At 51.5% G+C, this 27,074-nt stretch overlaps 1 protein-coding gene across 1 annotated transcript; it reads right to left on the minus strand.

Annotated features, from left to right (window-relative positions):
• On the minus strand, nt 1-25,405 carry NCAN (neurocan). Its single transcript, XM_019737008.2, has 15 exons — nt 25,267-25,405; nt 21,197-21,276; nt 19,880-20,302; nt 18,007-18,181; nt 17,784-17,911; nt 17,042-17,335; nt 15,510-16,085; nt 13,890-15,314; nt 9,883-9,999; nt 8,702-8,815; nt 7,267-7,425; nt 6,020-6,102; nt 3,514-3,658; nt 2,628-2,810; nt 1-2,371 (listed from the first exon to the last, which is right to left on the minus strand). Exons 2-15 carry the CDS (start codon nt 21,267-21,269, stop codon nt 2,226-2,228), a joined length of 4,041 nt encoding a protein of 1,346 aa, XP_019592567.2. The 5' UTR covers nt 21,270-21,276; nt 25,267-25,405; the 3' UTR covers nt 1-2,225.
• Nucleotides 25,406-27,074: the final 1,669 nt, after the last annotated feature.

Genomic DNA, 27,074 nt, shown 5'->3' on the forward strand with positions numbered 1-27,074 from the left:
TTGAACTGTTAAAAAATTTTATTAAAATGTCCAAGAAGTACATTAGTCCACAGTGTCAGATACCACAGACCCACAGAACACTGCAGCTCACAGCAAAACTAGTGGAACCCAAAGCTGTTCACACACACACTCACACACATGCCACACACGGCACACGCAAACACACAAACACACACACACATCCCAAAGGGAAAGACCAAAAGACAAACCACCCACTTTAGAAAAGACCAGAGGCCCCTTCCACCATGGAGCTGGGGTGGGGGCAGGGCAAGGGACTGAGGGGGCCAAGGGCAGGGAGCATAAACTAAGACCCCCCCCCCCAAAATTGCATCTCCAGCTCCTCAACAAAGGAAAATTCTTTTGTGACATGAAAGACTGAAGATGTGTTGTTATCATATATTTTAAACCAAGAAGAATTATCAAAGCAAGAAGGCAAACCTATTTCCCTGGGCTTTCTCAATGGATAATGTCTACAGCAGGGAAAACTAAAGACCATGGTCAAAGATGAGGGTCTAGTTTGCACTTCTCAATCTTTTCCTAAATCTGCCTGTATGTGTAGGAGAAGTGCAATTATGTTTTGATCTCTTCTCCAAAGTAGAGAATAGTGCTTCGTATAAGATGGAGGCAGGACTAAACCCTTACTTCTTTCTTGGCTATGCCTTTCTTTTGTCTGAGCCTTAATTTTGTCATGTGTAAAATGAGAATATAATGGCTCCTAAGTCACTAGGTTGTTGAGAAAATTCAAGGAGATAGTGAATAAGTTCTTAGCATGGTACCTACTCCAAAGTTGTCAACTATAATTATTACTTCTCAGGAGGGACATAGGCTCAGTCAACATGTTCCTTTTTCTAGTGGACACTTAGATGGACCTTTTTTTCCCCCTGTAAAGTGCCATTCTCCACTGTGGTTTTTAACACCAGTCCACAGATTTTACCCAGACTGGAGGAGCTGAGAGTAGACAAAACATGGAGGAAAAGCTGTGGAACTTTCCTCCCAGATATCAGGGAGCTGGATCTTGGCCTTCAGCTTGGAAAGTCCTTTTATAGGTTGCAGATTTGGGGAAATAAGGCCTAGTGAGTTCTTTCCTACTTAAAAAGTTAGAAAAGAAAAAAACTATGAGAGAAAATGTGTGTGTGTGTTTCGGTTTTAACACTGTGCATCTTTCTATAACATGACTGCAGATAGATGTCACTACTTCAGTTTTTAAGCATTTCTAGTCTCTCAGGCAGTGGATGGAGACAGGAATGGAGCAGGGCAGTGCACTACCAATGTCTGCTTGAGGGATAGGTAGGGGCACTGAGCTAGACAACTTGGCACCTCCTCAGTCCAGAAAGGAGGTTCTTTGTCTCCCTGAGAGATGGGGGGGGGAAGAAATCTGGGCTTGTCAAGCCCTAAATATCCTCTCATCTGTGTGTGTGTGTGTCTGTGTGTGTGTGTGTGTGTGTGTGTGTGTGTGTGCACGCATGTGATTCACCACACATGCAGAACCACCAAATCTCAGCACTGGGACTATACCTGGGAGGGTAAGCAACACACTTTCCCTCTATTGCCCACATTGTTACTCTGACTATTCTGATCCCTAACTCTGAGGGCACAGAAGATTATTCTAAAAACATTCCTAAAATTCAGTACATAGGAGTTTAACACGGTTTATCCACCAAGACCAACGACTGGACTTGGGCTGAAGTCCAGGGTAAAGGAAGAGCAGTCGTCAAGTTCAACCAGTGTGCTTCCATGTCGTTTTCTACTCCCAAAGCCAGTGACCTTCACTAAAGGCTTCAGGCTGTGTTTAGGACACCTGACAGTTTACGAAGCTTAAATTTCTAGTGTGAAAATCAATTCCTTAGTGTGAATCCAAACATACACTCTGTACCCTCATCGAAGCCTTATTTAAACAACTGTCAGTCAGCCTTGCCAACAAAAGACTAAACTAGTGCAGCAAAGAGTAATCTTTGCTGATTGTGCTTCCCTCCAGCGGGAGATGCTCCCAGATTCCAGCCTGGCTAGAACTGGATTTTCAGACACATGGCTACACCTGCCAAGAGGACCTGTGTATGTAAGAAAGAGGAGGGAGGAGCTTTTTACAAAGGATTATGTGGTGGGGGAATGTGTTTTGGGGTTCAGGGGCTTCCAGACCCTCTTGTTTCTCTCTGGGCTCTGTCTCCCCAGGTGAAGACTCCAGAGGAGATGCGGGAAGGGGATTGTGCTTTGTTTTGCCTGGCTCTTCAGCAGAAATTCCCTTCCTCTTTCTCCCAGTCCTCTGCTGGGTGTTTCTTGTGTTTTCTGCGCTCCTTACGTGATTTGTGGTGGCGACGCTGGTGGTGGTGTTGGTGGTGGTGATGGTGTCGCCGCATCCGATGGGACCGTCTGACTGCAGGGAAGTGAAGGATAACAGGGAAATGGCAAAAGGTGATGAGAGGCAGGTGGCCTGATGCAGTGGGCCTCCTCGGTGGGGAGGGGACATGGAGGAAACAACAGGCAGGCTGGTAAGTTCTCACTTATCTGCCAGGCTGCATCATTCGGCAGACATTCAGACAGATCAACGTATATATAGTCATAAAATGTTTTCATCAGAGACTACAAATAGCTAGAAACTTGTGTTGGGGTATCTGGGGATAGCGACTTACGTTTGGTGCAGACAATTTGGGGCCGGTCCCACTTGCCATTGCTCTGGCACCGGATGATGGCCACATGGTGTTGGGCAAATCCTTCATCACACTGGTAGCGTACAGTAGCATGGACATTATACTTGGCCTTGTGGGCACCGATGGGTGAAGCGTTCTCCACTGCTGGAGGGGGACCACACAGCACTGAGGATAGAGGAAATCCCAGTTAAGGAAGTGGCCACCAAGGGGCTGAACTGACGTCCTCTCTTGGGAATGACACACCTGTCCAGGTCCCGTCCTTTGCCCAGCTGTGACCTCACAGGGCTGGAGGGGCTGTGTCTGTCTCCTCCACCCAGACCAGGAGCCCCTTATGAGCAGGAACCTCTTGGACACATCCCACCCCCTAATTCTTATGCATGATGGGAACGAAAGAGATGGGAAGCAAGAACAATCTGAGCAAAGGAAACGAAGAAAGGACATGAGAATTGGCAAAGAAATGGAAGAATTTATACTCTTAAACAGAAGTATAAGAGCAAGGTGGACACAAGAATGCATGTAAATGTTTTCTTAGTATATAAAGAGCTCTTACAAATCAGTAAGACCAACAAGGTGATAGAAAATTAGGCAAAGGAGATGAACTGACAGGTCATAGGAAAATAAATACATATAAATAGCTTATCAACATATGAACAATTGGTTGTTCTCACCCTTGAAGATGTGCAAACTACAATAACATTGAGATACATTTTTTTCACCACTTAGATGCATAAAGAAGAAAAAGTTTGGGAATGCACAGAGTTGGCAAGGGTGGAAAAAAACAGGCTCTCTTGAGTGGGGCTGACTCTTATATTTACAGACTTAAACAAAACATTGAAAAGAAGGAAAAGAGGGGAGGATGGCAGCGTACCTGTGCCCTTCTTACAGACATAAGGGAGGTTGTAGTTGCAGGGAACGTCGTTCCAGCGCCCACTCTCATGTGCCACCATTACCACACAATCCTCCCCGCCGGCGAAGAAATTGTCTGGCTGGTTCTCTCGCCAGTTCTCGTATTGCTGCAGGAATGGGGAGCAAGGGATACTCAGGGGACTGATGTCCTGGCTCAGACTCTGCCACTATCCACTGCGGGGTTCCTCTGGCCAGACCACTCAGACTCATAGGGACTCAGTGTTTCCATCTCTATAATGGGCACTGTTCTGACCGCCCTGAAGGTAGCTGCCACTGCAGTCTGAGTTACTCCTCCACTGGTTGGGAGGCTGCAGTGCTCTGCCTCCTGTCTTGCTCCCTGAAAATCTGTTTCCAATATGAGTCACTCATTGTTAGATAAATAGTTGAACAAAAGGTAACCTCAGCCTGGAAGTCCGGGAGGGCTTCCTTGAGGATGCAACGGAAGAATTGAAGACTCAAGGATAGGAATGATGCAAGCAGGGAACAGAGTTCCAAGCAGAGGGAACAGCGAGTGCAAAGCCCCAGAGGCAAGACTGAGCTTGTCCCATTTGAGGAACAGAATAGAGGCCAGTATGTTTAGAGATGCTCAATGGAATTGAGGTGTGGCCAGAGGGTGGTCAGGGGCCAGACCTTGTGGTAGAGAAGTGGATGTGGATATTTTTTCAATTATGGCAAAATACATACAACATAAAATTTACCATTTTAACCATTTTTAAGTTTCCACTTCGTGGGCATTTAGATCTACAATGTTGTGCAACCATCACTGCCATCTGTTCCCAGAACTTCTTTTTTTTTTGTTTTGTTCCCAGAACTTTTTCATTACACCAAACCGAAACTCTGTCCCCATGAGCAGCCCCTCCCCATCTCCCCTCCCTCAGCCCCTGGCAACCACTAATCCACTTTCTGATTGTATGGATTTGCCTGTTCTGGACATTTCCTATCAATGGAATCATACAATATGTGTCCTTTTACGTCTGGATTCTTTCACTAGGCATCCTGTTTTCAAGTTTCATCCACATTGTAGGGTGTGTCTGTGCTTCATTTTATTTATTTTTTCATCGTACTCATTGTATGCTTGAACAACATTTTGTGTCTCCATTCAGCTGTTGATGGACATTTGGGTTGTTCCTTTTGGAAACTGTGACTAGTGCTACTGTGAACATGTGTGTACCAGTATCTCAGTCTCTGCTTTCCCTTCTTTCGGGCACATACCCAGATGTGGAATTGCTGGGTCATGTGCTAAGTCCATATTTAACTTTTTGAGGAATTACCACACTGTTTTGCACAGCAGGAGGAGGGGGGTCACTATCTTGAGAACCATGGGGAGTCTGACAAAACTTGAAGCAGGGAGAATCTTGATCTGATGTATGGTTTTTGTATATATATTTATTTTTTATTTTTATTTTTAAAATTTATTTTTTTTCTCTTGTATTTTTGAAAAATTTTATTAGAAAAGTCCTTGAAAGAATGTAAAAGACAATACATTTTATAATGACTGTTGGGAAAGCGGGTCCTCAGTTCCTGATTTGGAAGCCTCAGTCCTTCCTTTCTGTGTCTCTCCCTATAAAGATGTTTCTGTCAGCTTGGTGATGTATGGTTTTTATAAGGTCCCATGTATAGGGTTTCCTTTGGGGTGAGGAAAATATTCTGGGACTAGATAGAGGTGGTGATTGCACAACATTGTGAATAAACTAAATACACTTTAAAATGATTAATTTTATTATTTTATTTACTTTTAATTTTTTTATGTTTCAATTATAGTTGACATTCAATATTATTTTATATTTGTTTTAGGTTTTTTTTTAAAAAAACTTTTATTTATTTTAAGTGTGTTTTTCCAGGACTCATCCCCTCCAAGCCAAGTAGTTGTTTCAATCTAGTTGTGGAGGGCGCAGCTCACACTGGCCCATGTGGGGATTAAACTGGCAACCTCGTTGTTAAGAGCACCACACTCTAACCAACTGAGCTAACTGGCTGTCCCTGCGTTAGGTGTTGATTAATTTTATATTATGTAAATTTCACCTCAATTTTAAAAAGTCCCCATGGCCACCAGGTAGAAGGGCAGGAAGCAGGTCGCAAGTGTGTGTGTTTGTGTGTGTGAGTATGGGGGCTACTGCAGGGGTCCCAGTGAGCAATAACAGAGGCTGAGCAGCAGGGGGATGTAGGGAAATGGGAATATCTCAGAGCCCATGGCTGGAGGACCATAGTGAGCAAAGGGGTTGTCAAGCCCAGTCTTGGTTTATAGCCTCAGTCACTAGATGGATGGGCCCGCTACAGGACCGGAAAGTCAGGTGATTTGGGGCATCGCTGAAGTTCCTTTGCCTACTCCAGACCTCTGACGGCTGATTTATACAAGAGGGTAAAGTGAGGTCAGGGCATGGAGCCATGTGGCTCACACACATTCCTCTGTTCTTGGTGGGATCTTAGTCAGCAGCCTGGTGGCAGAGACCCAGGCTCCTGCCACTCACCAGCCCCGTGTTGTCAGTCCATTGGAAATCCCTCTCCACGATCCTGTCATTCAGGCCAATCCATGTGTTTTCTCGCCCAAAGCCTGCGGGGGTGGAGGGTCATGAGGGCTGGGTGCCCACTCCTCCCCCAGCCTAGGATGCAGGCTGGAGGTGGGATGGAGGGTGTGGGAGGACCCACGAAGGGCAGACCCAGCCCCTTCCCCAGCCTGGAGGTGGGTTGGAGGGGAAAAGGGATGGAGGTGGGAGTGAGGGGGCTACCCAGAGCCCCTCCCCAGTCTTGGGGAGGAGCCCCCTAGGAGCGGGAGGCAGGTGGGGAGGGGGACCAGCTCCTTCCTCAGCCTGAGCATAGGCTGGAGGCAAGGTTTCCTTACTCCCCAGCAGGGGGGGACTCTGGTTGCCCTCTCACCGGGGGTTGGGGGCACAGAAAGGGCTGGAATTAGGCACTGGCCTTGGCATGATTTGTGGCTTAAACAAATAGCCAGAGAAAGGAATAAACAAAGACATGTCAGTTCTTTGCAGAAATGAGAGAGTAAGGGACAGGAGAGCCTTCAGGTGGCTCTGGACAGCATGGTGGTGCAACCCAGTGAGCCAGTCAGTCATGGAGGACAGAGGAAGTGGAGGAGGAGGGTGTTTGATTACAGCCAGGAAAAAGACATGAGTGAACTAGGGAATGAACAAAGGAAAGAATTAACGGGACAGGATGCGGAGAAACATGAATAAATGGATGGGTGCACAGACGGCAGGAGGGATAATGAATGAATCAATAACTGCGGAACTTAATTAGGAGACACTCTTTCCCTAGGACTCTGCACAGCTCCTTCCTCATTTTATTCCACACATCACGGATGCTTCCCCATTGCCCTCTATCCCCCGGTTTTATATGTCATCAGTGTACTTAGGACCAGCTAAATTATAGTGTAGAATTATTGAATTAGATATTTACTTGTTTGCCTATATCCCTCACAATGTCATTCTCTGAGGACAGGACAATGTGCATCTCACTCACTGCTGTGTCCCAGTGCCTGCAGCAGTGCCTGGCACAGAGCAAGTGCTCAGTAAATATATGATGAGTGAATGAATGAAGAGAATGCATGAATTAACAAATACATAAACAGACATGGGAATTACTAAGTGGTCAGTGCTTGCGCTAATGAACACAGCTTCAGAAAGGTGCACCTTTAGGATCCTGGGAAACTGCCCTGTCAAAGGGACTGCAGGGCCACCCCTGCCCACCCCAGAGTCCCTACTGTTAATGAAGCTGTGTTCCTCAGGTGAGTGGATGCTGGTCAGGTGGCCAGCTCGGCGGCGGCAGTCCCTCTCGGCATCCTCCCACGCCCGCCGATGAGCAAAGTACCGGTAGCAGTGGCCCTGGAACTTGTGCCAGCCGTGGTCACAGCCCTCCGTGTCTGGGAGGTGGGAAAGGAGTGGGAGAAGGTCTGGTCATGAGTACAGCCAGCCCGCCAGAGAGGGCCCATCCAAGGTCACTGTGGGGCTAAGTCATCCCTCTTCCTGGGTCCATCCCCCTCCATCTGAGGCTCTTTCCCCCCTTTCCACCTCCCTCCTTCTTCACTTCACCTCCCTCCTCCACTTCTTTTCTTCATTGCTGGAAGAGATTCAACAGGAAGGTCATCACACCCATCCCCTCTCATCCCCCCTCTGGTGTCTCCTCTGATCTGTGGGGCCACACCCTTGGTGTGGACCTGGGAACTCAGGAAATAGTCTCAGAAAGGCCTAAAATTTCCCTCCTAGCAAAAGGCTCAAATAGCTATTTCTGCCAAAAAGATATACAAATGGCCAAGAAGCACATGAAAAGATTGTCAACATCATTAGTCATTAGGAAATGCAAATCAAACCACAGTGAAATACCACTTCACACACACTAGGATGGCCATAATTTTAAAACAGGAAAACAACAAGTGTCAGTGAGGTTGTGGAGAAATGGGAACGCTTATATACTGCCGATGGGGATGTAAAACGATGCTGAGGAAAACAGTTGCGTGGTTCCTCAAAAAGTTAAACATAAAATTACCATATGACCCAGCCATTCCACTCCTAGGTATAAACCCAAAAGAATGGAAAACAGGTATCCAAATGAAAACTTGTACATGAATGTTCATTGAAGCATATTTGCACTAGCCACAAGGGGAAAACAACCCAAATATCTATCAAGTGATAGATAAAATGCAGTCCATCCAATATAATACATATGGGATATTATTCAGCGATAAAGAGGAACAAAGCACTGACACGCTACAATGTGGATGAACCTCAGAAACACGACGCTGAGTGACAGAAGCCAGACACAAAAGACCACATAGTGTGTGATCCCACTGACATGAAATGTCCAGAACAGGCAAATCCATAGAGACAGAAAGCAGATTAGTGGCTACCAGGGGCTGGGGGCGGGGAATGAAGAGTGACCAGTAATAGGAACAGGGTCTCCTTTTGGGGTGATGGAAATGTCTTGGAACTTGCTAGAGGTGATGGTTGCAACAACACTGGGAATGTATTGAATGCCTTTGAATTGTACGGTCTAAAAAGGTTAATTCTACATTATGTGAAGGTTAAAAAAAGAGTTTGCCTTCTGTTGGATTCACAGCCATGGAACCTGAGATGGAGAACTCAAGCCTGTGGCGTGGCACCCACCCCCCTCTTGTTTCTGGGGTCTCAGCAGAGACTCACCTTTCTCACAGAGGCTGCCGCCATAGCTGGGGAGGCAAAGGCAGACAAAGGCGTTCACCTCATCGATGCACGTCCCTCCGTTCTCACAGGGGCTGGAGACACAGTCGTCAATGTCTGGAGGGAAGAGAGAGGAGCTGCTTCGGAGGTCAGCCTCCCCTTGGCTCCCAGTCCCCACAAGAAACCAGGCAGAAGATGGGGTCAGGATCCTGCCATCCATCCTCAACCTGAGTGCAGCAGCAGCACTCTGCCCAGATGGTCCCAGGACTCTGGAGGTCAAGTGGGTGGAGCCTCACATGATTAACATAAATTAGTATTAATGAGAGCAGATGCCACTGGGCTGGCTGAGGGCCTGCGTGTGCGGCACATTCCACCTGACTCCAGCACAATGAAGGTTATACTCTCGCCAACAGACCTACAGAGTGCCAAAGCTGGAGGGTCTTTTTGGAATGTGGAATCTAGGAAATCTGGGTCCCAGGGCATTTGCAAGGACTTGCACAGAGTCACAAAGCTGTTTGCAGAGGTAGATACCCAGGTGAACTTCCTCTCCTACCACACTTGTGGAGACAGTGCCTGAGGCATGTATGACGCTGGGCAAGTCACTTCCACTCTCAAGACTCACTTCCTTTCTTTTTGCAAAGTGGTGATAACAATGGCACTTTCTCCAGGGTAGTTGTGAGTCAATGTAAGAGCTCAAGAAATCATATCATTTATATTTATTGTTATACTCTGTAATGAGTAGTGTGGTTGTGAGGGTTCTTAAGTCAATGAGATGATGCACAGAGCTCAAGAAATTACGGGACTTATTTTTATTGTTATAATTTCATAATCTGTCATATTTCTTGTGTTGGGCTTTGGGGCTGGCATCCGACAGTTCTGGTGGTGGTACTTATACCCCTGCCCACCCAGGAAAGGGTGAGATCCCCTGGGGCCCTTGGCTGGAAGGAGGCTGAGCCTTACCATCCCTTCATCTTTCCCTCCCCACTCCTGCCCGGTAGTAATGGAGCCTCAGCCTCCAGGATGAGAGCTAAGCTGGCTGGGGCTGGGGCTGATTTACCAAATCCAAGGAGTGGGGTGGAGAAGGGAGCATCTAAAGCCAGGTGAACCCTGAGTTCTCATGGGGTAAACCCAAGGCTCTGGAGTCAGACAAATCCAGGTTCAGGTCCCAAGTGCGGGGCACTCACCAATTTCACAGTTCTCCCCAGCGAAGCCCTGGTCACAGCTACAGCCGTACATAGTACCATTGGCTTGACAGGTGCCCCCGTGCAGGCAAGGGTTGTTCTCACAGGGATCCGAGGGGGCTGCAGAATGGACAGGCAGTGCGGGGAGCAGTCACACCACCAGGTTTGCCTTCCTGGAATCTAGACCTCAGTATCCTAAAGGTCCCCTGGCCCAACCCCACTCTGTGGGGTCCCCTCTATAACTTCCCAATAGGTAGTCACCAAATTCCTCTTACGTGCCCCTGTGACAGGAGCTTACTCCTTCCAGGAACTGCCCCAAAGCATCTGTGAGCTGTCCTGTCCGTGGTAAAGCCCTTCCTCAGACTGAACTAGAATGGGCTTCCCAAAGCTTCTTAGGAAACCTTCTTCTAGAACATGGGTTTAAGTGCCCTCCCTGACTTGTCCCTCTGTTCTGGACGTGCCCTGCTGGCCACTGCATTTTTCACAATTTAGAGCGCAGCAGTGGATACAAGGTTGTAAGGGTGGGAACCATGACATCCTTTATGTGGTGGCTCAATTCTTTTGATGCTCAATTCTTTTCAGTCTCAGTGGTTATATTGTGGAGAGGTGGTGGATTACAGTGGTTACTTGTATAACCGTGGGCTCTTGAGTCAGAGAGGCTATTCAATCCCTGGCTCTGCCACTCACTAGAGGACCCTGGGCAAATTACTTCTCTGAATTTCAGTTGTCTTATCTACAAAATAGAAATAAAAATAGTTCATCTCTCTCCCCCCAGTCCTGACCAGTCCATACACGTCCAGTTCTGTGTATATCATTCTGGGCCTCTTGAGGGGTCTAAGCATTGCTTGACATGGACCAGGCACCCAGGGACCATTCAGGAATGTGGGTCCCTGTAGCCCTCCCCAGCCACTTCCCCCATCACCTGGGTTTCCCTGGAGTCAGGAGGGTCTCCCCTCCCCATCTTGGGGGTCTAGATGCCTTTGGATGGGTGGTCTCTACCCTGGAGCCTGGGAGAGGCAGATAAAGAACCCCCATATCTGGGGAGTGTTCAACACTTCCACTGCACGGACACAAGAACTGAGGCCCAGAGAAGGGAAGGGCCTGCCTCAAAGCCACAAAGCGCGACAATACGAGAGCCAAGACTGGCCTCCAGGGTTCTGGAAGCCCAGTTTAAGACTTCCAGCCCCTGTAACCTGGAATTTATTTGTTTTGGCTTCGTCTGGCGCCTCACAAGAAACTGAGGCGGTAACAAGCTGTCACCAACTCCCTGGTCTCCTGGCCTCTGTTTTCCTCGTAGCTGCCAGAGGGAGCCTATATACACCTGTCATGTCCCTCCATGGCTCCCCATTGCCTTCAGAGGAAAAGTCAAAGTCCTTGGTCTTCCCAACATCTCCCTGCCCTTGTCCTCCTCTCTCCCTTGCTCACTCCACTCTAGTCACACTGACCTTGCCAATCTTACTACAGGCTGGCAGGGTTCTGCCCCAGGCCCTTTGCATGAGCTGTTCCCACTGCCTGGAAAGCTCTTCCCCCAGATCTCTGCATGGCTCCTCCCTCACCTCCTTCAGGATTGCTCAGATTTCATCTGGCTAGAGAGGTCCTTCTGACACCCCTTCCAGAACTGGAAACCACACACTGGCACCCTCCTCCCCACTCTTAGTTTCACTTGTCTCTTTGCCCATATCACTTTCTAACCTCCAATGTCGTTTAGTTATTTATTAGGATCATTGTTACATGTCTGTGCCTCCCCCCCAGAGCATTGATATTCCTTCCACATGGCAGCCATATATAGCTATTTAAGTTTAAGTTACTAAAAGGGAATAAAGGTACAAATGCAATTCCTCAGTTTCACTGACCACTTTTCAAGGACTTAATAGCCACGTGTGGCTGATTGTTACTGCATTAGATAGGAGCATTTCCATCATAGAGAAAGTTCTAGAGTGCTGCTCTAGAATGTCAGCTTCCAGAGGACAAAGGACTTGGTCTCAGCATGGGGCCTGGAACACAGCGGGCACTCAATAATTGCTTGCTAATTGAATGAAGGCCTTCCTGCAGGGGCTGAAGCCTGTCCCTGGGGGGGGGGGGGGCGGCCTGTGCCCCCATGGATGGCCAGAAGGGTCTGTGGCTGTATTTATCCCTGGTGGCACCCCAGCTCATGTGTGTGCACACACGTGGGGCTGCGGAACGCAGGGATGCGTGAGCCCCACCAGGTGCCCCAAGCGGCCGACACCTGCCCACGGACTGGCGGTGACTCAGTAGCTTGCTGGTGCTACACTTATTTTTGGCTTCATTAGCATTTCTGCTTCAAGCTGTGGGTGGGTAGGTACCCTCCCCCCAGCACTGCCTGCCTCCCTCCAACCCAGCTGCCACTGGCTTCAGTCTGGAGCCAAGACTACAAAAAAGTCCAAGAAAGAGCCAGCCATGGCCCTGGGGGCTCTTCCAAATACACTTTCCTTCGCACCCCTCTTCACGGTTTCCCTCCCATTTCTCTGACCCCCCTTCTCTAGCTCCTTTCCGCTGCCCATCCCCCACACCAGTCTCTTCTCTGCTCCCTCCAGGGTGAGTTCACCCCCTGCCAAGACCTCAGGTATTTTTTCCCCCACACCAATGAAATACGTGTTGTACAGTCTAATGGTTAAGACAGGCTATGTTGTCGACCTGGTTTCAAACTTTATCCTTGACAGTCCCAGCTGCCTGACTCTGCACAAGTCACTTGACCTTCCTGTGCCTTAGTGTCCCCATCCTAGAGTGAGGGGCCTGCTAGCACTAGTTCCACAAGGACGTGATAAGGGTTAACCAAGATGAGTCCACTAAAGTGCTCGAATAAGCCAAGAATGTGGGTCTTCGCTGCTGAGCATCAGCCTTTATCAACACATGCAATCCTGTCTGGGGTCTGCCTGCCTGCTGAGCATCTAAGAAAAGGAAATCCAGCCCTGGACACAGGTGGCAGATGAAACCCTGCATCCACTATTTCCACTTCGCCTTCAAAAAACGGAGCAAATATAAAACCAATTGTGTTAATAAGAGTGTTTTGCAACCCAGAAAGTATCTTTTAATTAGCTGCTGCTTTTTTTTCTTTTTTCTTTTCTTTTCTTCTTTTTTTTTTTTAATAAAGAGCTCACTTGACCAAAACACAGCTCAATATGCAGGACCTACAGAAAGAGTTTACCATGGGTGATGAACACACAATGGGATTTATAGATGATGTAATACAGAATTGTACACCTGAAATCTATGTAATTTTACTAACAATTGTCACCCCAATAAATTTAATAAAAAAAAAAAAAAGAAAGAAAGAGTTTACCACAGGTAAGCTGCGGGTAGACCTGGTCCCAGGAGAACAAGGTGGTGGCTTCTTCTGGACTCTGCTGGGCCCCGAGCAGCTAAGGCTTATGCAAACTTGGGCTCTCACTGAAGTTTGGTCACTGACTAGCCAGTAGTGACATTCCTCCCTCAGCCTCAGTTTGCTGTCTGTAAAATGGGGATGATAGTCCCCACTCCCACCCCATTCCAGTGTCCATTTTTCCTGGCGCTCGAGGTCCCCCACGATGTATCCCACTGAATTCTAGCTGCAATTCCCACCTCTCCAGGAAGTCCTCCCTGCCATGTCTCCTCTATCGGCCCCCCCTGGGAAGTGTCTGTGTCCAGCTCTGTCTTCCCCTGACTGGGGTATTGATGAAGGCCGGCCCCCAGCATTATACATCACTCTCTGGGCTCAGTGTGGCCATGAACATGAGTTGTTGATTGAACCAAAATTAAATGCTACCCAGCGCCTCATCATTCCCCCATCATTCGCTGTCACTCAAAATACATCAACTTGACCTTGTGCCTTTGCCCAGGCTGGTACCTCTGCCAGGAACACCCTTTCCATAATTCAACTCGCCTGATAAGCACCTACCTCCAACGTCATCCCCTGCTAGAAACCTTCCCAGGTCCCCAGGAACAACCCTTCCTCCCTGGTCTCCAAGCCCTGGCCACAGTAGGCTGGATGAGGCCACAAGCTTTGAACTCACTCTGCTCTGCACTTCCATTTGCAGGGGTCCCTGGCAGGGCGGGCTCCTCTCCACTTGCTGACTCCTCCACACTGGCATTTCCCGCCAGAACTTCCAGATCAAACTCATCCGGGACCCGGGGGGCAGGCAGCAGGTTGCTGAGGGAGTCCCACGGCACTGTAGGCTCCCCCGAGGACACTAACACAGGCTCATCCATGCTGGCCGCCACAGGTGTCCAAGGAGCAAAAGTGGGCTCCCTCAGGGGGCCGCCCTCTTGTGGAGAGACCGAGGCTCCCAGCATTCCCTGGGTTACCATCTGGTCCTTTGGCTCTGGTTGGGGTTGGGAGCCGGATATGGCCAGGACCCCAACTTTGTCCTCCTGGTCCAAGGACATGAGGGATGTCACCATGCTTGTATCCACAGCCACTTGAGGGCTCAAGATGGGGCGTTCAGTTCCTTCAATAACACGGGATCCAGGTTCCCAAATCCCACCAGCATCACTGGGGTCCAGTGTATCTGTGGAATCTGTGGGACCCACCATGGCTCCTCCATCTGTAGCAGCCCAAGACTCCAGGGTGACCCTGGGCATCAAGGAGACTCCGGGGTCCCCCAATGGTGCAGAATGGGGGCGGAGGTCCAGCCCTTCACTGTGCAGTGAGGGCCATGTGCCCTGTGAGCCAGAAGTGGGACTCTCTGCTGTGCTAAAGACCCCGGACTCAGACCCCGAGATGTCTCTCACTCCCATGGGCTCAGTGGCCATCTCTGTGGGGGTGAAATCTGCTGCCACATTCCCATACACAGAAGCCTGTGGGCTAGATCTGGGGTGTTCAGTTTTGCTGAGCTCAGTGGGGCTTGTCCCCCCAATTTCTCCAAAGCCTGCCCTGGGGGAGCTAGAACTGGCTCCAGCTCGTGTGTTCATGGCTACCTGTGAGGAGGCAGTAGGACTTCCTGCTCCATGATCACTAAATGTCAGGAACATGGCCTCTCCACCCTGTCCTGTCAGGTCCAAGGAAGGGGGCAAGGAATACACCTCTGGATAAATGGAGTCCTGGGGACCAGCCTGAGTCTCCAAGGCTGGGGAGGGTGGGGCAGCGGCCATGGCCTCACTGTGTCCCTTGACCCCATTGGCCTGGGTGGGGAGGGGTGTAGGGTGTGGTAGGAGCCATAGTTTGGGGGCACGAAGCATGGCCATGACAGGGAGGTCTAGGGAAGGGACCATGGGGGATGCCTCCCAGGGGGCAGTGCTGGGACCCTCTGAGGGGCTACGAACCAGGGCAGTGGCTTCTGAGGGGGACCAGGGAAGGTTGGGGGTGGCCAGCCTCACACTGGGGCCCTTGGCTTCCTTTAGCTCCAGGCCAAGGGCCCTGCTAGGGCCTGGGATGCTGGGTGGGGCCATAGTTGGGGGCCACAGCCAGGGCTCTGGGGTGCTCCTGCCACCAGGGGAACCTGCAACAATATCAACAATAGTAATTATAATTATATCTCAGCAGGTCCTTCTGTTGAGTGTCTCTTGGGTTTAGGCCCAAGAGAGGCCTTCTGAGCCTCAGTGAGGCCAGGGGACCCAGCAGGAATTTTGAATCTCCTCCCCCTGGCCCCTCAGGTCTCCACTCAGGTCCCATCTCCCCCTTGGACCCCACTCACCAGCTCCAGGCACTTCCACCTCATTGGTCAGTACGGCCCAGGGGCTTTGGCTCCGGCCACTCCCTGAGGTGTCTATAGCTCCGGTGGCCAGGGGAGGCTCCACATGATTCCCAGCAGCCTCTGGGGTAGGGGGCTGGGCATTGGCCTTGAGACCCACCTCCAGCCCTTGCTGGGATTCCTGCTGCTGGAAATGGCGACCATTCAACACTTTAAAGCGCCCCTTCCTCTTGGGCGTGAGGCCAGCTGGGGTTGCCTCAGCAGTGCCTGCTTCCACGCTGCTGGGGTGGGCGGCCACCGTGCTCAGCCACACCTCCTCAGCCTCCAGGGCAGGCCTTGAGGTTAGTGTGGGGCCCCCAAGGGCAGGGCCATGGGTCTTTTGAGACTCCTGCTTCTCTGCCAAGATCAGAGGCTCTTCCTCCCCACTGGACACCAGAGGCTCCTGGAAGTCAGGGGTGACCTCCTCCCCTAGGCTGGGCTCCAGTTCTCGGGCGGGGGGCCCTTCTGCTGACAGAATCTCTCCCTCATCCCCAGACGAGGGGGTCTCTAGGTCTCCATGTTGTGGTGTAGGGTGATGAGCTGTGGGAGAAAGCAGAAGAGGTTGTGTTAGGCTCAGGGTCTGGCTGGGAAGTTCTGCCTGAAGTCTACCCACATTCCAGCATGCTGCAACACAGACTTGTTTTCTCTCTGTCTCTTTGTGCCCTTCTGTCTCTCTGGTTGGTTTCTGGAATCCGAGAGAGAGAGAGAGAGAGAGAGAGAGAGAGAGAGAGAGAGAGAGAGAGAGAGAGACAGGCAAAGTTATCACCCTCACTGTTCAGGCTTGGGCCCACTGTCAAGGTCAGAGTCAACTGCTTACAGTAAGGGGTCAAGAGACAGCTTGGTTCGTGGGTGAAGCTCAGGCAGTGGTCAACTCTCATGGGGCAGGTCAGCCCAGGGCTGTGGCTCCTCCCCGCGGGGAAGAAAGTGCCTCATAGGTGTGGCCTTCTTACAAAGGAATTTTTGTCCCCCTTATGTAGAAGACTAAAAACTCCTCAGAGTTGAGTTTTGCAGCTTCTGAGGCTGTGGCACTGCCACAAAGGCGAGAATCACCCCCAGTCGCGCGTCCGTGGGGATGTGGCCTGGCCGAGGGGGCGTGGCTAGTCGAGGCATCACTTCCTCCTCAGGGGGTGCTTATGGGCATGGCTCCAGGTTAGACACTCTCCCTCAAGGGGCGTGTCTTTCAGGGACCTCAGGGATTATAGCCCACCCCATAAACAGGACTTCCCGCCAGAGCTTGCGGCCGGGTCTTCCCCCCAGAGCCGGGCTCCAGGAGAAAGCCTGGCTCAACGGCGTGACTTTTATCCGGGGACAAGGCTTATCGCGAAGCAGTTTTCCCGTGTACCTCCCCTGCACCTGGTCCACCTCCGCCAGAGAGCAACGATCTCGGGAGCGTGGCCTTTACCGAGGTGCGTGCCCTTGGGCACAGCCACGAGGGACGTACCCTCCGGGGCGTGACCACCAGGGATGCCCTCCCTGGGACTTGGCTCCCCACGCACCTCGGAAGCAGTAGGCGTCGAAGCGCGCTCCAGGAGCCGGGAATCCGGTGCGGTTGGCGAACCGGTAGACTGTGCGCACGCCTGGGGCTGGGCCCCCGCAGCGCCGGCGTGGCGTCTGGATCGGGTACCGCACGCTGCCGTCGGCCAGCCAGCCCGGGTCGCATTGGTCCAAGCCTTCGTGCCAGGCCAGGTGCAGCTGCCCCACCGAGGCCAGCGCGGCACCCTGGCGGCGGCACTGGGCACGCGCCCCGGCCAGGGTCAGGCGGCGGGCCGGGCCCACGTAGAAGACCTCGCCTGCGGGAAGGCGCGAACCTAGGTTCGGAGGCTTGGGGGACCCTCCCCCGAAGTCCCGGAAGCCGGCCCCACCCCATAAAGCTGCGACACGGCCGAAGAGGCGGCTTTAGCTTTTTTTTTTTCTTTTTTACAAATGAGGTAACTCAGGCGTCAGAGAGAGGGAGGGTCTTGGTGAGGGGGAGAGGCAGAGGGGAGATAGGAAGGGGGAGAAGGGTTCAGGGACGAGGAGATACTCAGAAAAAGAGACAGCCTCAGAAATGGAAGAGGCCCAGAGAGAGGAAAGGGGCACAGAGAAGGAGAGGGGCTCAGGGAGGGGAGGAAAGCTCGTAAGGGGTGGGCCCAGGTCTTGGCTGCAGGTTTAGAGAAGGATGAGACTTAGGAGGGATGGGGTTTGGGGAAGGTAACAACTGCTCAGGGAAAGGGGGATTCCTGCCAGCCCCAGACTTACCCCCCAGCTCACGGGCAAAGCAATACACATCGTAGAGTTCCCGTGGGTCGCGCCTCCCATAGCTCCTCACCCCTGGAAGGCTGCTACGGTCGCCATAGCAACCAGGACGGGACTGGGTGATAGGATACCTGACAAGACAAGGATGTGTGCTCCTGGGGCCCCCAAGAACCATCTTTCCTCAGGGGCCAGCTCTCCATCTTCCCCACCCTGTGTACCCCCTCACCGAACAGTGCGGTCTGAGAGCCACCCGGCGTCACAATTGTCAAAGCCGTCCTCAAAGGCAGCCTGCAGGTGCCGTGGCGCTGCAATGGTGGCTGAGCTGAGACGGCAGGCCTCCTGGGCCTCAACGAAGGTCAGTGCATAGCGATCCTGGGCTGCCCGGTAGTGGAATACAACACCTGTGGGGGAACATGCAGGATAGGGGACCGATTTATGCTGGAATCTTCAAGAACAAACCTCCCTCTGCAGAATGCCCCCGACCCCTCAGTCTAATAATAATAGACATGCTGCAGTACAATGCCCTGTACCACCTCCATTTATTCAGCACCAGGCGTGGTGCTAGGGCAATGGTGGGGAATGAGACTGATATGCCCCCATTTTACAGATGAGGAAACTGGTAACAGTGGCCATCAAGAGCTAGGAATTGTCAAATATTTACCACATAAAAAGCACTTACAAGCACTATATCATTGAAATTTTACGACAACCGTATGATTATCTCCATTTCCAGAGGAGGAAACTAAGGCTCACAGAGGTTGAGGGACATGTCCAGGGCCACACAGCCAGTTTGAGACCGAGCCAGAATTCATATCTGACTCCAAAGATAGCACTCTTCACGCTCAGGGCTAGGCCCTGGAGGTGACAGGAGGCATGGAGAAGAGTGAGAGAGAGAGAGAGTCTGCCTTTTAGGAATTAAGTACATGCATTGATAGGGGAAGCACTGGCAGTAATGGGAGAACAAACGTGGTTCTTACCCACCCTAGGAATGGAGTCATGGAAGGCTTCCTGGAGGAGGTGTCATATAAGTCAGGACATAAAGCATCAATACATAGTAGGCTTACTGTGATTACAATTCTGATTTAGGGATGAAAGAAATGGCTGAGCAAGACAAAGGAATGACACATTTTGCTCCATCTTATCAAATGGAGAGCTCCTGGAAGGCAGCAGCTGTGTCTCAGTCGTGACTATGTCCCCAGTCATGTGATGCTCAGTTAATCTTTGGACGAATGAATTCATTGAAAAATCCCAGAGGTGGAAATCCCTTCCTTACCCACTTACCAGTTTTCTTTGAAGTTTATTGGTTTTTAGAAGTGAGGCCTTGAAACGGGGTGACTGGTTAACCCCATAAAATATGCAGTGAGACACTGTTGGGTGAAGGAACACTGTGCCGCAGGACAGGGGTGCAGGGACTTGCCCTTAGCCAACAGAGGTTAAGGGACATCAATTTCCCAGCAAGAGTTCACAGGGTGCTTGCCACACAACAGCGCATTCACAGCCGTTCCTCACATATCTATTGGGCATCTATTGGGTGCCACACCCTGTTCTTGGACTTCGATTTAATAATTAAAAAACTATTTTTGCCTTGTTCACCTTAATCAGTTAGGAAAACAGAAACTATACTGGATATTTCAACAGCAAGAATTTAATATAGGAATTGGTTAAAGAGGTATTTGAGGACTGTTATTTACTTAACGTCTATTTTCAATCAATTTTAAAAGAGAACCTCACTTTTTAAAAAACAAATTTATTTTAAAAAGAAATGTGGAGTCCTATTTTAAACAGAAAGCCAATATCCTTTCCGTCCTGTGAAAGCAGGTAACCATGAAATGGACTTAAAACAAGGTTATGAAATCCTACAGAATCCTGTGGTTCCCGAGAGACTGAGCCAGAGGCTGCTTGCTCTTAGCTAAAAGAGAGAGAGGTGTTAAAGAGGGGGTAATACCTGTGGAGACTTTCTTTGTGACTTTATCAGAAAAACTGAAAGGGACTGAATCCCCACTGTTCAGGACTGATTTCTAAGATGACATTCAGTGGATGGGCTTCAGGCTCAGCCCCTCTCCCTCCCAGGCTTGGACCCTCCCCTGCCACCAACTGACCCGTCACCTCCAGGGACACCAGGTCCTGCTCATCCTCGATGCCCCTCACCACCTGGCAGCGGTAGAGCCCGGAGTCGCTGGCCCTCAGTGGCCCCAGTAGCAGTGTGGCGTTGGCCCGATGCTGAGGGTAGCTGGGCAGAGACACACGTCCCTGCCAATCCTTGGCCACTCGAACCACGTTGTCCTTGGCCACCAGGATGGACAAGTCCTGCCACTGTCCTGAGGCAGTGTGCACCTTGGTCCACTTGATCCGAGGGGCTTCTCGGGCTACACCCGGCCATGGCTGCAAGGTGAAGAGACAGGGCAGGGCCACCAGCTCCGCCAGTGCAGCCCGCACCAACCCAGACCCCACCTTCTGCATGTGGAGCCCCTTCTCGGTGGCGGCAGTGGCAGCAGTAGCAGCAATAGTGGCGTCCTGTGTGCCTGGGGTGGGGGAGGTGGAGAGAGGCCTGCGTCAGAGGCAACGACCAGCAGAGACTATTTCCCTCACTTTATAAGTAGGGAGACTGAGGCCAGAGAGGTTATGGTGCCTGCACAACATCTGATGCAGTGTACAGATCTGTGATCTGCACCTCAATCTGTGAGCCGAAGAGCAATGGGGTGAATCCCTTCAAGTTCAGATCCCAGAGGCCAGTGACTGTCACTGACTCACTATGCGGCCATGAGAAAGTCACTGTCCTTTGAGCCATGGTTTCATGGATCAAAGTCAGAGGCAGCCATTGGATGGGAAATGGTGTTTATGGAGTACCTTCTATATAACAAGCACTTTGTAGATAGCAAGCAGCCCATCTGATTTTCATAACCATCTACAGAGAGCCATGTGTCATCCTCTTTTTGAGGAGTTGAGAAAACTGAGGTTCAGAGACATCATTGTACTTACCTGTGGTCACAGAACAAATCAGGAAACATTTCTAAAGCCTGGGCTTTTGACCACCACCGGGGAGATGCCAGGGAGAGGTATACAGACAGACCTTTATTTCTATTGCTCTGCTCATGGCAGGCATTACTAATCAACGGCGTACTATTCTCTCTCCTCCCTTCCCTCTCCCACCTCTCCCTTCCTCCCATTTTCTCTCTCTCTAGCTCATCATAGCAAAAAGGTGAGAGGCAGGAGCCTCCAACCTCCACTGGCAATGACTAAAAATAATCTTTCAGGTATCTTTTTCAGTTTTGACTATTCAAAGACCCTTTTCATCTATTCTCATTTTAGTCTCCACACCAAGCTAGGGAACCAGCAGGAGAAGGCTCTTGAGTTAAAAAGCCCATCTTATCCATCCCCCAGACCTCATCCTCTCCCACCTCACCAAGCCCACTCACCCTGTTCCCCAGCCACCAAGAACAGCATCTGGAGCACCAGGAGGCTCAAGGCCCAGACAGATGTGGCCCCCATCCTGGACCTGGATCGAGAAGGAGAGGGAGGAAGGAATGAACACAACCCTCCCAGACAGTCAGTATGGAAAAACCAAGTCCCCTCTCTACAAATCTGGAAATAGGCTCAGAGAGGCCAGTGTGTCACTCAAGGTCACACAGGCAGCAAGCAAGGGTGGAGCCAGGATCCAATCCCAGGACCAGCTGACTTCAGAATCCCAGCAGTGATGTCTCATGGTCATAAGCATGGGTGCTGGAGTGAATGAGAACCTGAGGTTGTCTCTGGGTCTGTTCCTTGCTGTGTGACCTTGGGTAGGTCGCTTAGCTTTTCTGTGTCTCAGTTTCTTAGTAGGTCAGATGGGGATAACATAAGGTAGTTGAAAGGAATAGATGAGTCAATAGAGTCAATACATATAAAATGCCTGGTACAAAGGAGTAAATTTCAGCTGTTGTTATTATTGACCTTAACAGAGGCAAGATCAAAATCCCATTTTTCAAGTTGGCCTCCCCATCAGACTGGTGGGTCCTAGAGAGCAGCAGCCAGTGCCGGTCTGCCCAGTGTCCCACACCTGGCAGCAGGCTGGCCTCTATGCCTGCCTTTAATCTGGGTTTATTGAATGACACAATTCTCAGCTTCAATTCCAGGATTTGGTTGTCGCCAAGATTCTATTCTTTGTTTCTGGGATTTTTGAGGTGCTGCCAAGTCCCACCTGGAGGAAAGGGCATCGCCCCAGCCCAACCCACCCTCCCCCCTACTTCACACTGCCTGGCGAAGATGCCTCTTAGGTCCACAGAGAAACTCCAGCCATGGGTCCAGCCTTCTACAGGAGTTGTGGCTTACAGGCATAAAGTGGACAATTATTGAGCACCAACTGTAAGCAAGACCCATTCCACGCACGGGGACACAGCAGTGCCCTCCCCGAACTCACATTCTTCAAGAGGCTAGAAACCCTGGGCAAGGGACTCTATGGAAGGACCCCACTTCAGGGCTCAGGAGGTGGGAGCAAATGGGAAGTTAGAACATCCTACAAACCCAGCCCTTGCACCTTCCCCCACATAAAAGAATATCCCTGAGAGGGGAGTGTGGGTAGTGTCCAGAATGGGGTGTTGGGGGGTACAGCTGGCCCCCTCTCCAGCGTGGTTCCCGCCCTGGAAGGCCCCTGCTGGGAGGCTGGCCCAGACCTGTCCGTGGTGCTGAACTCAGGCAGCAATGCAGCGGCAGTGCCCACTTGGTCTTGCCTTCTTATCGCAGTGCCTCGGGGCCCAGAGAGGGCTAGTGGTTTGCTTAAGGCTGCACAGCAGGGTAGAGGCCAGGCACTGGGACTGTCTGGCTGGGTATTAGAGGGTGAAGCAGGATTCTGGGCTGCACCTGCCCCAGGAGGGCGATAGGAGGGGGCAAGTTCCAACAATTACACACACACACACACACACACTATGGCTAAGAGCTCAGACTACATCCAGATGACTGGGCTTCAAGCCCTGCCCCTGCTCCCTACATGTTACATGACCCTAGACAGGCTGCTTCATCTGTGCCTCAGTTTCCCCACTTGTAAAATGAGGATCACCCAGCACATACCTCATGGGGATATTGTGAGGATGGAATGAGCTAAAACGTGTGAAGTCCTAGAAATGTTAAATTAAAAAGAGGCTTTTGTTCACAAAACTTCATGTATACACTCAAGTATACAGAGGTGGTCCATCATGGTGACAGACAGTTTCAGGTAGACCCCCCCCCACATGCACAAATGCCCTCCCACAGGCACTCAATCCCCTCCACTTTGAACCCTCACACACCCACACTACTTCTCTTAAAATACCTCCTCCCTCAGGGGCCGCCAGAGGTGAGCATTTACACAGCTGTCTGGGGCTAGTCCCCTCATGAATAATGCATAAGCCTCATGCATATGCAAGCAGGGGCCTACGGGGGTGTTGGGGGAGGGGCGGACCGGCTGGAGAGAGAGAGAGAGAGAGAGAGAGAGAACTGAGTGAGGGTGAGTTTGCTAACGGGCACTTTTTTTGTGTTTGTGCCTGGGTGTGCATGAAGGTGCTCTGTCCAGGCGAGGATGTCCGTGAGGTTACACCCTGTGTTGTGCGGATGTGTGCACGGGTCCAAAGTAGCTCTGTGTACTCGGCGGAGCATATGGGACTCTGGATGTTGTGTGGTCTCTGGATGTGTGGGTCTGAGTGCCCCTCAGCAGGGTTGATGAGCACACATGAATTTCTCTTGCTTGGGAGTTAGGGTATATGTGTGTGCATAGGTGAGAGTATGGAAACTCCTCCGAGAAGAAAGGAAGCCGGCTCAGTAAATCATCCCAGGCTGCCCTTTGGGGACCTGAACCCCCTGCCAATGTCGCCCCATTAGCTCCCAACTCTGTACACAGACCACATCTCACACCCAGGGTCCACTCTGCCAATCACACGGAGAGGACCCTTGCTTTACACATGGGACACACATGCAGCCACACACCCCAGACTCAGAGCTCAGGAGATACTCACATGCACACACAAAGATTCACAGTGACATTAACAAAGAGAGACAATATGGGCACTTGCAAAGCAGGCAGCACGTCTTCTGCACAAAGACATACACCCACAGTCTCAGGCTTCCCACAGAAACCCCTCATGAGGCCACATCGGCAGACACAGCTCCTCACACATGGCGAAGCCAGCCCCTGGCACAGACTGGGCTGGATAAATGTGGCCTTGGTGACAGAGAGGCACACATCATTTTGTCACCTGGTGATGTGGCCCCTGGCACAAGTTCCTGACACAGACACACACACCTTGGTCACATTAGACTCACAGAGGACCCCAGAACCCCCTTATGGGCACACACCCTCTCCCAGCACAGGTAGACACACACACACAAAGCCCCCACCCCCTGGCGGGGGCACCTTCCATTTGGGAATGCCCAGAAGCCAGTGAGGCTGCTGGCTTCTGGGGTCCCATGGTCTGCCCACCGCCCCTCCCCACCCTTCCCCCACTGGGGCCCAGAGCCAACCCTCTCCTCAGCCTGGCTGTCTCCCATTAATGCTGTTGAGAGGAACAAAGCCTGTGTACAGGAATGGGGGGTGCTTCTTCCCAGGCTGGGCCTGGGGTCCCAGCCCCCTGCTTCCCAGTGCCTGTGCCTCCAAACCAAGCCAGAACTTCCACATGCATCCATATGGACAGATGGAACTGAAGGGGGGAGGCAAAGGTCTGTGTATCACAGTGAAAACGCGGTCAGATGTGGAGGTGCTTATGGCGGCCCCCTCTTTGGACTGGTGCCCCTCACAGGTCCTGGAGATCCACAACTGGTGCTTTAGGGGACTCCGACCCAGCATTCACCTGGGAGACCCAATGTGTTCCCTGGGAGAAGGGACAGCACCCCAACTCCAGGTCTGAAGGAATAACAGGGACCACCTTGGGATGGAACCCTCAGAGCCTCCTCCCTGAGCCAGGATGTGGTGACCAAAAGGACAGGGAGACCACAGAACGCCCCTTCAACATGGCCTGTTCGTTCTCAGTGCCGACCCCCTTCCACTGGGTCAGGCTGGTCTAGGGGCCCCTCCCACTGCAGTCCAGCATAGCATCCTCCCTTCATCTGCAAATTGGGAATCCCCACTTAAAATCCTGGGGTGTCTCAGCTCAGACACTGAGGTCCCCTGTCCTAGAGTCCCCATACAGCATCTGGGTGTCCCCTTCTTCTTTCTAAACTCGGGGTGCCCCTCCCCTGGCCTTGGTCCCAGTACCCCCTTCCTAATTCTGAGACCCACCCCCAGCCCTGCCCCTTTCCCACCGTGGGGTCGTCTCTGCATTCTCCAAACAACCTTGCCCCCAAATCCGAATGCACTGACGTTCTCAAGCCGCATCCCAGTTTGCGTTCCCTCCCCAACCCAGGGCTCCCCCTCCCCCTCGTAACCCTCTCCCAATTCTGGGGGTATCTCTCGGATCCCAGGCCCCTCCCCAATCCCAGGCTCTGTCTCTAATGCCGAGGACCTCTCTCCCAACGCTGCCGCCTCCTCACAACGGACCCCCACCTGGCTCCTAGCTCGGACGCATCCTGGGGTGCGTTGGCACAAAGGACGATTAGCTCGGCTCGCTCAGCGCCGGGTCCAGCCCCTGCGCCCCGCGCTCCTCTAGCCCCAGCGCCGCCTCAGTGCTTATAAAGGAGACGCGGAGCTGCTTTGCGCATGCGCCCCTGCCAGTTGGAGGTCTCCGGCTGCGGGAGGGTGGGTCCCCCCCACTGCTTAAAACCCCCTCCCCACTCCTTTGACCGCTCACCCCATCCAGGGGAAGACTGCACCTGACTTCCCCCCATTCACTTCCTCCCAGGAGCCACGTTAAATGTCCCCAGAACACCCCATGGTGGGGTCTACCCCACCTTACAGATGGGGAAACTGAGACCCAGGGAGACAAAGTCGCTCCCAAAGTCATGCAGAGGGTGAGGGCAGAGCTGGGGTTCAAACTCCGGCCTGCCTGACTCTCCAGGATTCACGCTTGAAGCAGTTTTGGATACAGTTACTGTTTTATTCCATTTAGAGAGGAAGCTGAGGCTCAGAGGATAGAAAGATCCCTGGGTGGCACAGCTGGAAAGAGACTCACCCTGTGGGAGCCCGGGTGTGTCACACCCTAGAGCTGCTTTCACACCAGCTCCAGCCCAATGTACCATTCACTCATTGCTTTGCCTAATCAGCATTTATGGACTGCCTGCTGTGGACCAGGTACTGTTGTCACAGGAATACTTTTGCTTTGGGCAGGGGGCATGTGTGTTTTGGCAGGGAGACCCCAATCTTAAAAAGCCTACATCCATGTAATGGAATATTACTCAGCCATAAAAAGGAATGAAGCACTGACACCTGCTACAATGTGGGTGAATCTTGAAAACATCATGATGAGAGAGAGAAATCAGATACAAAAGGCCACACATATGATTCCATTTATATGAAATGCCCAGAACAGGCAAATCTATAGACAGAAAGTAGATTAGTGGTTGGCGGGGACGGGTGAGGTCTGGGAGAGGAGGGGTGGGGAGTGACTCCTAACGGGTACACACTTTTGGAGGGATGAAACTGTTCCCGAACTAGAGAGGTGACGGCTGCACAATAATGTGAATATACTTAATGCCACTGAATTGTACACGTTAAAATGGTAAATTTTATGTTCTGTGTATTTTACTATAATGAAAAATGGAAATGAGGGGGCACAAAGCTTAAAGAGGCCAGCCCCTTCCCCCACTTTCCTTCCCATAGTCCTAGTCTCTCAGTGCAGAGAATGGGCTTCGCTGGCTGGAGGGTCTGTGCGTCCATCCTGGGTCCTGCACATGTGTGTGTCTGTGTGTGTGTCTGTGTGTGTATCTCTGAGGGTAGGTCTCAGTCTGGATGGGGGGACAGACAAACAGGGGACGAGATGGTTTTAGCAAAATTACCAAAGAGGGTGGGAATGAGAGAGGGATGAAGGAAAACCCCAGGGAAGCAAGGTTGCCCAGGTGTCCAGACCTGTCGATTCTCTCCCTGTTGGTCTGAGGTGGGGGGTGAGTGGTGGCCCTAGGGGCCAATGTGACACACCGGGTAGCTTTGCTTACTGTCTGACTCCTCATCGCAGAGGAGGGAAAGAGTTTAGAAACCACGCTGATGTGAGCGTCTGCAGGTGATAGACCGGTGTTGTAATGGGGTGCGGTGGGGAATGGAGGTCTGGAGGTGGTTTTGTGATGTGCGTGGGAGCTGGCAACTTGGCCTCCACAAGTCCAGTGTTCAAACCCCTCTCCACCTGTCCTAACACAGTGACTCTGCGCCAGCCATTTTGTCTTTCTGTGCCTTAGTTCCTGTCTCAAACAGGGATAATTAAG

Source organism: Rhinolophus sinicus, linkage group LG07 (assembly GCF_036562045.2).
Source record: "Rhinolophus sinicus isolate RSC01 linkage group LG07, ASM3656204v1, whole genome shotgun sequence".
Taxonomy (NCBI): Eukaryota; Metazoa; Chordata; class Mammalia; order Chiroptera; family Rhinolophidae; genus Rhinolophus; species Rhinolophus sinicus.

Excerpts from the sequence above, each read along its gene's own strand:
- NCAN (XM_019737008.2), bottom strand. The coding sequence starts at position 21,269 with ATGGGGGCCACATCTGTCTGGGCCTTGAGCCTCCTGGTGCTCCAGATG. Across the intron at positions 15,315-15,509 it reads GGTGGAAGTGCCTGGAGCTG|GTTCCCCTGGTGGCAGGAGC; the intron begins GTGAGTGGGGTC and ends ATATTGTTGCAG. Across the intron at positions 2,811-3,513 it reads TGTCTGTAAGAAGGGCACAG|TGCTGTGTGGTCCCCCTCCA; the intron begins GTACGCTGCCAT and ends CTCTATCCTCAG.